General features: G+C 42.0%; 1 protein-coding gene across 1 annotated transcript in view; it reads right to left on the bottom strand.

Annotated features, from left to right (window-relative positions):
- Positions 1 to 1,173: 1,173 nt before the first annotated feature.
- Positions 1,174 to 13,247, bottom strand: part of filip1l (filamin A interacting protein 1-like) — a 77,499-nt gene continuing 65,425 nt past the window's right edge. The window contains exons 5-6 of the mRNA XM_056241361.1: positions 7,600 to 10,381; positions 1,174 to 1,638 (exon numbers count right to left, since the gene is read on the bottom strand). Coding sequence (XP_056097336.1) covers positions 1,495 to 1,638; positions 7,600 to 10,381 — 2,926 coding nt within the window. The 3' untranslated portion in view covers positions 1,174 to 1,494. The remainder of the gene's footprint in view (positions 1,639 to 7,599; positions 10,382 to 13,247) is intronic.

Below are 13,247 nucleotides of genomic sequence, written 5' to 3'. Positions count from 1 at the left end.
CTAAAAAATTCATAATAAATATGTATGCTAAAAGCACCACACTTGCCAGATGCCATCTTGAAACAATCTACGTTGTTAAAAGCGCTATATAAATGAGGATGACTTGACTTGACTTAAATCAATTTATTTATTTTAAAGCATTATTTTATTTGAGATCAAAAGCATTTATTAATTCATTCATTAAATATAAGATTGTTTTTCTTGAAACGTTCTCGTTATTTAAACCACTAAAGCTTTACATGAAAGTGAACAAATCAACTAGAAAACATGAAAGATCATCATCATCATCATCATTATGACCATCTTCATCATCATCATTATCATCTTCATCATCATCATTATCTTCTTCTTCATCATCATCATTATCTTCTTCTTCATCATCATTATCATCTTCATCATCATCTTAAAGAACATAAAGGCAAAAGCTTCATATTTTTCACGTCTGTAAAGAATGGATGAGGATTTTAGGAGAAATATAATTTCTCATAAAGAGTGAAATATCTAAGAAACATTTATATGAACTCCAGAATGTTCTATTGTTTTCGCATCTTACAAAAGTGTATTAAAATCCATGACTTTAAGCAAGCCATCAAACATCATCATGATATGAAAAATAATCATCAATCATGTGCGATATGAGAGATTACAGCAACAGCTGGACACACTGTATCAGTATCTGGATCATTTCATGAGTCTAGGCTTTGGCCTGTGGTTCTGGGATCTCCACTAACACTGATCTCTGATCAGCTTCATCTGCCATTTTAAACTCTTTCTTCTCTTCCTGCACGAATCGCCCGTTAATCTCTCAGTTTTTCAGTGAGAAGCTAAAATAGCCGTCAGTATCGCGCCATAACTGAGGAAACTAAAGAAATAAAAAATGAATAAATAACATTCGTGAAATTAATCAATAAACATGGATAAACAACAGAGTAAAGTTATAGCGTGCGCGCGCTCCATTCATTCGCCAAAGCCCGCGCACTGCTTTACCGCGTGGGCGGGGCTTCTGTTTCCCGTGCTCCGATTGGCTCAATGCTGTGGAGAGCCTCGATTCTGATTGGCTGGAAGTCAGTGTTGCGCTGTAAAAGCTCTGGATCGACCAGATTGTGTGAGTATTTGATTTCTAATAGTGTAATAATAATCATAACCAATCAATAATTGTGACTTAATCTGATGTGCAAGATATAAAAAGTCTTTATTAACATCCAGACATCAAAATTACTTCATATGCCAAGTGCATCTACACATTGACGGAGTCAAAACCGTAACAGCGATAACTACCAACTTAATAAGTACAATAATTGAGTTTTGTCAAAAGAAACACAAAAAAGAAGCAAGGTTCAGCACCATAAAGTGAAAGATTAGCGATGGTCAACATGAGTTTATCACAGTGTCTTCGTTCTACTTCTGAATATGATAAGAGTCTCATTACAGCACCAAAAGATCAAATAAAATGAAAGACGATAAACATAAACATCCCTCTTCTCGGCCTGTCACTCATGATTTGGCAGGTTGGTTCATCATGTTGAGGTTGTTATTAGACACACATTTCCCAGGGTTCAGTGGGGTTTGGGCGTTGACCGATCCTTTGGGTTTGGGAATCCTGGTCGGTCCAGGACGCCGGAATGATTCCAGAGGCATCTGAGAAACAGAGAGTCCAGTCAAGTCAGTCTCCTTCATTTACAGCGCTTTAACAATACAGATTTCACAGCAGCTTTACAGTGATAACAGGAGATTACAGTAACAGAGAGTGTTTAGGCTTTACAGCAGCTCTAGAATAAAGTTATAGTCCAGCTAAAGTTAGTTAGATTGATTCAGATCATTAGTTATTAACTTGGAGGCCGCTAACACGACACCGCTCTAACAGAAGACAGAAACCCTTAACCCTCACTCGCACAGCGGTGTCTGGAGATCGAGAACACACACCCTGAAACAGAGACTCGGTCAAAAAGAAAAAAAGAAAAAGTCAAGTCAAGTCATCTTCATTTATATAGCGCTTTTAACAATGGATTGTTTCAAAGCAGCTTTACAGAGATAAACATATAATTTAAGGTAACAGAGATTGTTTTGGCTTTATAGCGGTTCTTGAATAATGTTATTTCCAGCTAAAGTTAATTTTGATTTTAAAAAGAAACTGGATCAGATGTGCTGACATGAGTAGATGTGCTGAACTAACCTTCCTTCAGAGTTATCTGGTCTTTAATAATGTTCTCAAAACATAAGCACAAAAACATTGGGTTACAGTGTAATTATATTTAAGTGCTGAGTAATATTAAGCAACTATACTTAGCCTACTATAGGGTTAGGGTAGGATTAGGGTTTGGTTGAGGGTTAGTTGCATGTAATTATGCATAATTTACTGTTATTACTATGGTAAGTACATGAAACATATGTGACAAGGACACTGTAAAATAAAGTGTTACCAAACATTGTTCATGGAACCAGGGACGTGCACAGGGGGGTTGCTCAGGTTGCCCGGGCAACTGCCCATATGCCCTTCTCGACTCAGGTTGCCCTTCCGAGAAAAAAATAAAAATAAAAAAATCGTACAATGGATGCAGAATTTCACGTAGGCCTAGATAAAAAAATAAATAATAATAAAAAAATGTAAAAAAATTCGCAAAGCCTCATTCACTTCCATTCGGGCACTCAGCTCAAGCTCTGCACGCGACCATAGACTGCACGCGACCGGTGCGTAAGACCCCGCCTCCATCTCGTGTCATAGCGCGTCAATTAATGTGTACAACATCCATGACAAAATGAAGCGAAACTATCCTTCTGGTCACGAAAAGAGGAAGAAGAAAAAAACCATAAGAGTGAATTGCGGGAACAACAATCAGGTAAACTTGTGTTCTCTCCTCTCTAAGTTTGATGTCAGCAAAGTTTGATGTTTTTCGGTCTTGCTAACCTAGCTGGGCAGGCAGTGCATCTCTTGCATCACTTTGTGCCTGACAAAAGTGAGAGTAAAATACAATTATTTATTACGTTTGATTTTGATAAACGACAAAGTGCAACGGTGTTTGTTTACTGCAGCTCGGAAAACATAACCGCGTCGCGTGTGTTATCGTGCGTTCATGCGCGTGCACGAAATGAAACGCGCATTTTTCAAGCAGAAATATGTGGAGACCAGACATACTGTACAATATATGCACGTGAATGATGGCACTCACAATCAAACTACACATTATACGTTTAAAACAAGACACTGATTATCTAGTCTCAGTGTTAAAAACTCTGAACAACTGCACTAATTATGCAAGATAGAAAGCAATGTATTGACAATTTGACATTGATTGACTATTGATTTATAGGCTATATTGAATTTAAAATGTTGATTAGCTGGACATACTAGTCAATATGGATGCCCATCCCTCAGTAAATAATAACCATAAATCAAGAATTGCTTCAACATGCATAATAATAAATAAAAAAAATCATACTGATGCCGAAAATACCCAGGCTGTAGAGGGAACCAAAGTTAATCCGAAAAAAGCCAAAGCTCAGGGTTATAATTTATTATTTTCTTCTTATTTATGTTTACGTTAATATTCACTTGTTATGTTAACATTCTATAGAAAATACTCTATGCAATAAATATTGTTTGTTTGAACCTCGTTCTGTTCTATATTGTTGTACTTATTCTTTGACTGTTTTGTTTAAAGGAGGGAGGATTGTATTGGGAGCACTGAAGTGTCAGGTGTGACTGTGGCAATGGCAAATGGTTTACATAGCTCACGACATCACAGGTCAGGTAGAGGCCCCTTAGGGCCCCAGGGGGAGGTCAGGATCGGCACTGGGTTTAGCAGTCGATTCTGTTCCTTACCGGAATTCCTGTTCCCTTTACGCAATCATACTACAAATCATGCGTAGTTGCCCGTAGCCTACCATCACAACTGAATACGAGCAAGAAGCACAACTGAATGTACGGGAAGCCAAAAGGTTAAAAAAGGATTGTATTTTTCCCCGAAATCTAAGCGTTTTTTTATTACAAGCGAGTTTTTCCATTCAATCCAGATTATTTCTTTAAAAAACAAAAAACAAACAAAAAAAACAATAAACAATAATATGAGGAACTCTTTTTCTCATGTGTCTCATCTCTGGGGGGGGGGGGGGGGGGGGGGGGTTGCCCTTTTTTCAGGTCAGAGCAACTGCCCCTCAAAATTCCTGTGCACGTCCTTGCATGGAACTGTTTTCTGAAACGTTCGTCTAACGTTTTTTAAATGTTACTCGTTTCAGTCAATGAAATGAGAGATTATACAGATATGTGATGTGTTGAGATGACCAGAAGATGGCGCTGTCGATCACTCATCAGCTCCAGCACACACACACACACACACACACACACACACACACACACACACTTCATGCCTTTCTGTCTTAGCAGGGAAATGGTTCACCTTTCCTTTCATTTTGTCCTCCATAAAGAAAAAACAGTTATAGCAGAGAACACCGAACACACTGTCACAATTATGACCAGAAATGGGTAAATATTAGGCTAAGTCTCATGTCAAACACATCTATCCCGATCTGAAGCGAGTGACATATAAACACACACACACACACCAACCCGATCACATGTTCAGCGCTCATGCAAACACTACACTCAGATTCATCAATCGGCTTGAGTTCAGTCCGACTGGAACAGAAGCTGTGCATGTAAACGTGTGTGTGTGTGTGTGTGTGTGTGTGTGTGTGTGTGTGTGTGTGTGTGTGTGTGTGTGTGTGTCTGCTCTCCGAAACCCAACCAACAGCCTGCAGGTTTACGTCAGACATGAAAAATGTGTGTATGTGGGTCAGGCTGTGTTGGGCTCAGTAACAGCAAACACACACACACACACACACACACACGCTCCAGTCAGAGATGCACGTAATGAGCGCTAAGTGTCCTCGCGCGTCTCTCCGCTGTCACCATAGAAACTAAACAAGGCTTTTGTTTGGGCCTCAGACCCGCCTCTAAACACTCCTTCTTCTGCTGAGGAACTCACAGTTTTAGTGTTTAACGCTTTCCTTCACTCGTTTCTTCCTCTGATCGATCTTCAGCTAATCTCCTGGACACCAGGTTTGGTGTTTTAGAGGCTTAAAGATCGGCTAAACCGGCTTAAGAACGGCTAAACTACCGTTTCCCTTTTGAATTAAGTTTATTGTTCTGAGCAAACTGACAGATTTGTTTTAGTTTTAAGCACAAACTCACTTCATTTTGATATATGTGTTAGAAAACATCTCCAGTAATTGTATGGTTTGAGAATGTTTAGATGTGTTCTGGAAAACGAGCCAGAAACACACGTCATGTTCTGCGGTGTGATTGTGTGTATCTGGGTCTGTGTATAAATGTACTATATCAGCCATTACTTCACTGCAATAAAATCATATTCTTACCAAGATACTTTTACCGGAGAAGCAAAATAACACGCATTTACGTCTTGATTTCAGATAAATTTTGTGAAGATTGTGCTTAAAACCAAGAGAAAAAAAGTTTGTTAGATTTCTCTGAAAGTAAATCATGCTTCATTTTGCTGAAGTACATCTTGTTTTAAGGATGTTTAGATGTTTTGGAAAAGATTTTTTTTTTTTTTTTTTTTTTTTTTGCAGTGTTGAATTATCGAATCATATGAAAAGCACCTCTAATGAAGATGATCATGCATCGTCTCATTTGTGTTTCTCAGCATCATGGAATCGAGCTGAACGTGTGTGTGTGTGTGTGTGTGTGTGTGTGTGTGTGTGTGATTCACTAACAGGGCTGATGAGACATCGTCTCGGTTCGTGATCACAGCTGTTCCCGAGCCCTTCATGAACAGAAGTGTGTTTAGCCAGACACGCAGCGGACACACACTGCAGACGGCACAGATTCCAGCATGAATCAATTTAACGCTTGATATAGTCCTCATGTGTGTAAGCCGATTCATTAAGAAGAACACTTTCTGAAGCATGCTGTGATGTGTCCGTTTGACAGATATTTAGTTTCAAAATACTTCTGCCAAAACTTTGACCAGTGCATGCAAACTCATCAAGTTAATGCTTCAACTTCCTGCACTGCAGAGCTTTAGTGTTGTTGTTCTCCGGAGTCAGATCTCATGCGGCAGCGACGGCCATGCAGACGGTCAGACTTTTCCATGATATCACTGCCGAAGACTGCAGATTCCCTCAGTGGGAGCGGACGGTGGCGGTGCAGACCTTCTCCACTCATGCAGACCTTCTCTAACTCATTCCCTCAGGTATCAGAGGTATTATTCACTTTATAGATGTAATACTATGGGCCAGAGTTACTCAGTTTCTCCAGCGCGACCCTCTTTAGGCGTTAAACTACTGTCAGGATTTACTAAACACACGCAGTGAAACATTAGCGCTGAAAAGTTGAGGACAGGGTTATTTCTGCGGCTGATTTTATTGCCATATGCATTTGTAGGAGTTTCCCTTTCAGACGCAGTGTTTATGAGAGGAGAGTATTTAAATGAATCACGCAAGGAGTTTTACTAAGGTTTGTGCTAGTCAGTTTACTGGTATTTACGCCATTATCCATTACGTCTTAAACCAGCGCTAATCTGCGCTGCTCTTGGTAGATTGTGTTGGTCATTATGGAAATGATCCAGTTCTTTAATTTGTGTCGTCAGTAGATCCTCGCAGAACTCTACACTCCCATCGGCGCTTTTATGGGATAATTTGCACTGTTTAGTAAATCCTAAATGTCTTACTAATGGTTAAATATTGTCTGATAATGAGCATTTGAGAAATGAAATCATGCAATATTACATGATGAATGTGTGCATGTGTACCTCATCAGAATGCACCAAATACGTAAAATAATAGTAAATAATCTATTGTTAAAATTCTAATTTTAATTATGGTAGCACTTTACAGTAAGGTTCATTAGTTAACATTAGTTAATGTATTAACTAACATGAAATAACCATGAGCAATACATTTGTTACAGTATTTACTAATCTTTGTTAATGTTAGTTGATAAAAATCCAGCTGTTCATTGTGTGTTCATGTTAGTTCACAGTGCAGTAACTAATGCTAACTAATACAACCTTTGATTTTAATAATGTATTAGTAAATGGTGAAATTAATATTAACTAAGATTAATAAATGCTGTAGAAGTATTGTTCATTCTTAGTTCATGTTAACTAATAAACCTTATTGTAAAGTGTTACCTTAATTATTAACAAAAACCCAACATAAAATGTAAGAGGAAAATGAAAAACAAACCAAAAATGCGATTGTACATTAATCAGTGAACTTTAATGGTACAGGAAAATTTGCTGTCTAGCAAAAACAGTAAGTGCACTTAACCTCAAAGTGAAGTGAAAAAGCACAAGTGCTTGTGTTCTCGTTATGTGTGGGTTTCCTCTGCTTTCGATTTACATATCATGCACATAAACATCTCATTATTAGAAACAAACAAATCAAACCAACAAATCAAACTAGAGTTGCACTGGTTAGCCAGTCAGGTTATTGCAGTCAATAACACCAGATTTGAGGGGTAGCAGGAGCAGTAGATGACGGGGTCAGGGCTCATGGGTCGACGGATGATCAAGGGACACACTCTTCTACAGTCACTAATCAAACACTAGCCGGTTCGGGTCAGTCACAGATATTACTTACTGTGATTTGTGAGGGCCGTGAGACGGGACTGGATGTGGGTTTGATCACGATGCTGCTTGTGATTTTGTTGTTGGCTTTGGCGTTGGACAGCACTGGGATCCTTTGCTCCGGCCCGAGGGAGTAATAGGGGCTGACGGGTTTGCCTGAGGTGTTCACGGCTTGAATGTAGGGGCTCCCTAAGTGAATATGGATTTTGTTGTCGTCAGTGGTAATGACGTTTGGACCTGAGCTGTTGGACCTCTGTAGTTGCCAACTGTTCTGCCTTTCTGGGCTCACGCGGAATACGGGATTCGATCCGGCGAACTCTCCCGGGTCAGGGGATCCAGTGGTTACGGACACGATCTGAATGGGCGACATGGCCCGGTCCGGGGTCAGCGATCCGCAGGACTCGGGAGATAGAGTTTGGGAATAGGCTGGCATGGTGAGCGGAGACAGGGATCGATCAGGAGTGCCGGGACTCTCCGGAAGAGGAGGAGGAGAACCCTTGGGCTTGTTGGAGGGTGAGATCGAGGAGTTCTGGAGGATTGTGATCCGCTGTTTTGGAGCTCCACTTGTCGGGATGACCGCCGTGCTTGTAAAGGACTGGGCGCTTTCAGTCGTAGGACTCGTGATCTCAAGAGTTGCTGTATTGTGCCCGAGATCAGGGGTCACTTTGATATGGAGAGGTTGCCCAGGACTGTGTGTGAGGACCACGTCCCCCTGCTGAACGTGGTTCCCGTTCTGCCTCGGTTGTATCTTGCCATTCATTGAGTGCTGACTTTCTCTAGTCTTAAGGAAAGGGCCTCTTACTCTTCTCATGTTGTTGTTAAGGTTGTTGACATTGTTCATGAGCGACGGGGTGCATTTTGTGAGGTTGATCTCATTGTAATTGTCCTCGTCCTCTGGATCGCTCTCCAAGTAGAGCTTGCCGTTGACCAGGGCACGTTCCAGCGGTGCCAGATTCCTGTAACTCGGGGATAGGGTGTCTGTTGGGTCCGTTTGGACCTCCTTTGTGAAGACTTGTAGATCTGAGAAACGTCTTCCGTTCATTCCCGGTCGTAAGCTCTTGCTGAAGCGCCGGTATCTCTCCAGTTCTCGTGTAAGACTCTCCATCTCTCTGGCCAGCTCTTTATTCCTGACCTCTTGCTGGGTGAGTTTTCTCTGTAGGGTCGTGTGGTCTGTTTTATAGCGGCAGATGGATTCCTCTGTGCCCATGTACTCGTGGACCTTCTCTTTCAGGGCTTCTACCTCTCTAGTGAGATGACTGGATTTGGCCTCTTCCTCTTTCAGACGCTTGTATAAGATGTGCTCTTGGTTGGACTCCTCTTTCTCAGCCAACTGGTACTTGGACAGTTCGTTCCTGGACATCTCCAGTTCCTCCATCAGGGCTTTTGCTCGCTCCTGCTCATTGGAGTATCTCTTCTCCAGGGATTCGAACTCATCCTCAGTCTTCAAAAGGTCACCCTCAACCACCTTCATCTCCTTTAACTTCCTCCTGAGGCGTTCCACTTCCTGGGTCAAATCTTTCACTTTGTTGTCCTCCTGTTGGTAGCGGTAAGGACCAGGGCTCTTCGAGTGCTCCTCTTTGGATTTGCTCCTCAATAACTCTCTTTCCACTGCTTCCAGTGATTGAAGCCTCTTTTTCATCATGCTGACTTTAGACTGAAGATCACCGTTTTTCTCTTGTTCCGCTTTCAGCTTAGCTTTGAGCTCATCCCTCTCCCGAGTGGCAACACACATCTTCTCCTCCAGTTCGGCCTTCGAGCGCAGGGCTTTCTTGCTCTCGTCGATCAGTTTCTCAGTGACGGTGTTGACTTTGTCTTGTTCTGCCTGCAGTTTCCCAGTGCTGTTTTGCACTTTGTCCTCCATCAGCTTTAACTTTTCGGCCATGGCCTTTCTCTCATCCACCAGCATGACGGTCAGTGTCTTCAATTTTGTCAGATCCTCTTTCAGTGTCAACTCCATCTTCTCCAAATGAACTTCGGTAGCCTCAAGCTCTTTGATTCTGACTCTCAGCATATCAAGTTCATTGGACATGTGTTTAGTCATGGTTCGCTCTTTCTCCAGGTTGCTTTTCAGTGAACTGCACTCCTGCTTGCTCTTCCCAAAGGCGTCCTCTAGTTTCTCCAGCTCCATGATTCTGTGATTCAGCTTGTCCACCTCCACCTTTAAGCCACAGCTCTGGCTCGACTCCTTCTCCAGCTTTCGGTGGAGATCCCTGCACATGTCCTCCATCTTGATCAACTCCTCATCTTTCCCTTCCATTTCAAGCACTCGTTTCCTCAACTCCTCCACCTCCGCCACGAGGCTGGAGTTTCCACACTCCCCTCGGCTGATCTTATCCCGGATCTCCTGCAGTTCCTCCTCTGCTCTATGCAGGGTCTTGTTGGTTTCTTCGAGCTCGTCTAACTGTCGGCTGAGTGCGGAGAGCTTCTGGCGTAGCTGTCGGTTCTGGGCATCTTCATTGGTCAGTTTGGCAGTCATGGCGTCCTGCTCTTGGTGGAAATGGCAGGCCTGGTTGCGTAACTCCTCTTCCAAGCGGTGCACTTTATTCTCCTCTTCTTGCAACCGAGTTTGAGCGGAGCTCAGCTCGTCTTGAGCGTGCACGACCGTGTTCTGGAGCTCCTGGACTTTGGTGGTTTGTTGGGTCAGCTGCTCTGCGAGACGCTGCTGTTCGTCGACCACCAGGAGAGCGAAGGACTTTAGCTTGGTTAGTTCGTCCTTTAGACTTGTGACTTTCTTTGTGTTCTCTTCTTCCTTTCTCTCCTGGTAAGTCTTTTCCTGATCAATGAGCAGTTTCAATCTGGCAACAGAGAAGAAAATATGAAAAGATTGTTAAGATGAGTCGTTCAGAAAACCTTTTTTTTTTTTTAAAACATATAATTTTAAACATTTGTTGTGAAGGTTGATTCACACTGCACCGACCAACACGGATAATCACCAGATTACAGTACGTCATTTCTCAGACGGTCCATGACCTAACAAATGATATTTGAACATGAGCAATCGGCGAAACCAAGTTCAATGCTAACAGAGTAACAGACTGATCCGACAAAACCTAACAAAGAGTCTATTCTGTCGATGACCTCGACATAGATATAGAAACATATAAGCCTACAGTGAAAGTTAACTGAACTGGTATTCAACTGGGAACCTCTGTGTCCATGTTTGTTCATTTCATTTGAGGATGTATAGAGGTATAATTTTAAGCAGGGCTTGACATAATTTTTTTTGCTTACCAGCCACTGTGCCTTGTGGTTTTCCAAAGTTACTAGCCACTCAGCATTTTCACTGGCCACAATTTTCACAATGATACCATAAGGGAAAAACTGCCATATAGATATTTTTAATATTATCTCGTAATTTGTCAGCCGGTATATTAGGCTGCTGTCACTTTAAGACCTGACGCACTGACCCATACTGTTTTATATAGCCAATACTTGTCTTTATGTGTGCACTTTCGGTGAGAGCACAAAATCTGCGGGAATGAGTACAATTATGCTCAATAAGCGCAATCGCGCGCCGAAATTCAAGCCCTGTAACACCAACAATATCCATCCGGAACAAATGAAACGAGTGAGTAAAGGGACGCGGGTTTGTGTGTAACTCTGTTGGAGAGATAATACACACGCATTTGGCGGGTTGGCGGGTGGTAATGTCAAGCCATGATTGTAAGTAAGATGCAGTAGACTGAAACTGGGCCAGTGTTTTCCAGCGGCCTAAAGTGGGGCAGAAAGAGGGTCATGATGGCTGAGCTGTTCCCTAAAGCCGGCAGTGGTGGAGGGTGTTTTGACTACAGAGGGAACATTACAGGGGAAGTGGAAAAAGACTCTTAATAAGGGGGTTCCTCTACCCCCCAACACACCCATGAACACCACCACCTTCCTTCAGTGGTTTTATATTTTAAGGAATTCCCCCTCCTCCAAAGGCCATTACTGGCTATGTAAACAAACCCTGTTTCATGGGCTCCTAACCAGCAGTGGACTGGGATGATGTCAGTGGGACGAGGCGTATGAAGTGTGTGTCACTCATACGTGGCTTCAGCCACTTAAAAGTAATGGAAAATCAGTTTAATAATAACAGAACGACGATAGAAAATAAAAGTCAGATTCTAAAAATACAGTATTATAATCACAGTGCAGTGTCCGACTGAGCATGAACCGAAGCACCAGCGAGTTCCTTATAAACTGACGCTTTTCTTCTAGATCTGCTGGACTGCAGAAACATTATTGTCCTGTTATCTCTGTAAAGCTGCTTTGAAACGATCTATTGTAAAAAGCGCTGTATAAATAAGCGTGACTTGACTTGAAACAGCATAGTTCTATTCTATGAGATTTTACAGACTGTACATTCATACAGACGCTGGAAATATCGGTGGTGTCACGCTTACATTGGTCTCTTTGTAACTTCATTAAACATTTGTGGTTCGCTATTAACAGAAGGAAATGAAAGTGTTGAACGGCGTAAGATTGAAGCGCTATTGTGCGAACACTCACTTATTATCATCCATCACAGGACCAGAAAACACTTCAGGAGAGAATGAAGCATGTGTTCCAACACTTGTGTCTTATTTACCAATCTGAACACCCTCATAAGCTCAAAGCTTATGCTACATTTCTCTGTGATTTATTGGCATGATAGATTTATGCAATCAATGCATCGCAGTTAACATATTATCTGTCCTAATCAGTATGCAAGATTAAAACCAGTGCATCCTGAGACACGTATGCCGAATGAGCCTGGATAATAAGCAGTAGTTCATCAACGGTCATCAAAGTTGTCCTAAGACAAGAACGGGTATTGTTCAAAATTCATGTACAACTTTGATTAAAGGTTTTGATCCTCTTCAAATGTTACTGTACTACTCTCAGTGTGTTTAGTGTGCATGCTAAGGAGGAATCATGAGTCCGGCTGGACGCAACAGGACGAGATAAAGGACTCTGGGATCAAGCCACGATATAAGTCTCACTTTACTTTCCCACAGCTGAACTGCACTTTACTGTGTAGCAATTACATGAAATATGTTAATTGAGACACAACCTATGATTCTCAGCAAGAGAAATGACACGCTTCTGTCATCGTGTAAATACTGGGACAGTTATTCAATCCAACCACTGAAGCACATTCAGCATTAAACCGTGTGATCAATCTGAACATGAACCGTGGCGTTCCTCATAGCGGCGCGAAGCTGACGAGGAAACACACAGAAACACGACGGCCTAAGACAGCGCAGGGAATCAGCAGTCCTCCATTAGAGAGAAACACTCCTTCCCTGTTTAAACCTCGAACGCCCGATCCACTTGGACTCGCTCCCGAGAGCCCGGATCTCGACTGAGGAAAGTCAGGAAAAGTCTATGCCATGGAAAAAAGACTTTAATATGGAGTTGGAAAAGCCTGCGAGAAGGATTTAAATGTTGTCATGAATAAGGGTGTGTGAAATCTCAAGACGATCTGAGAGAACGTGGAAAAACTCGACTAGATTTAAATGACTTGTGTGTTTCTGAGATATTACATGTGAAAATGCATAAAAACAACGATGTCCTGAAATGTCGCTCAGAACACGAGACGGACGCCGAATGGTCATATGCAGATAATTAAAGCATTATGGGATGAAAGCCTCATCTCGAGTCCAGCACGTGTGCGCAGTGTGTGTCCAGCAGAGGGCAGCA

This window comes from Rhinichthys klamathensis, unplaced genomic scaffold (assembly GCF_029890125.1).
Source record: "Rhinichthys klamathensis goyatoka isolate OS25496 unplaced genomic scaffold, OSU_Roscu_1.1 h1tg000638l_1, whole genome shotgun sequence".
In the NCBI taxonomy this organism is placed as follows: domain Eukaryota; kingdom Metazoa; phylum Chordata; class Actinopteri; order Cypriniformes; family Leuciscidae; genus Rhinichthys; species Rhinichthys klamathensis.
The sequence above is the reverse complement of the archived record's forward strand: the minus strand, read 5'-3'. Positions and strand labels throughout refer to the sequence as shown.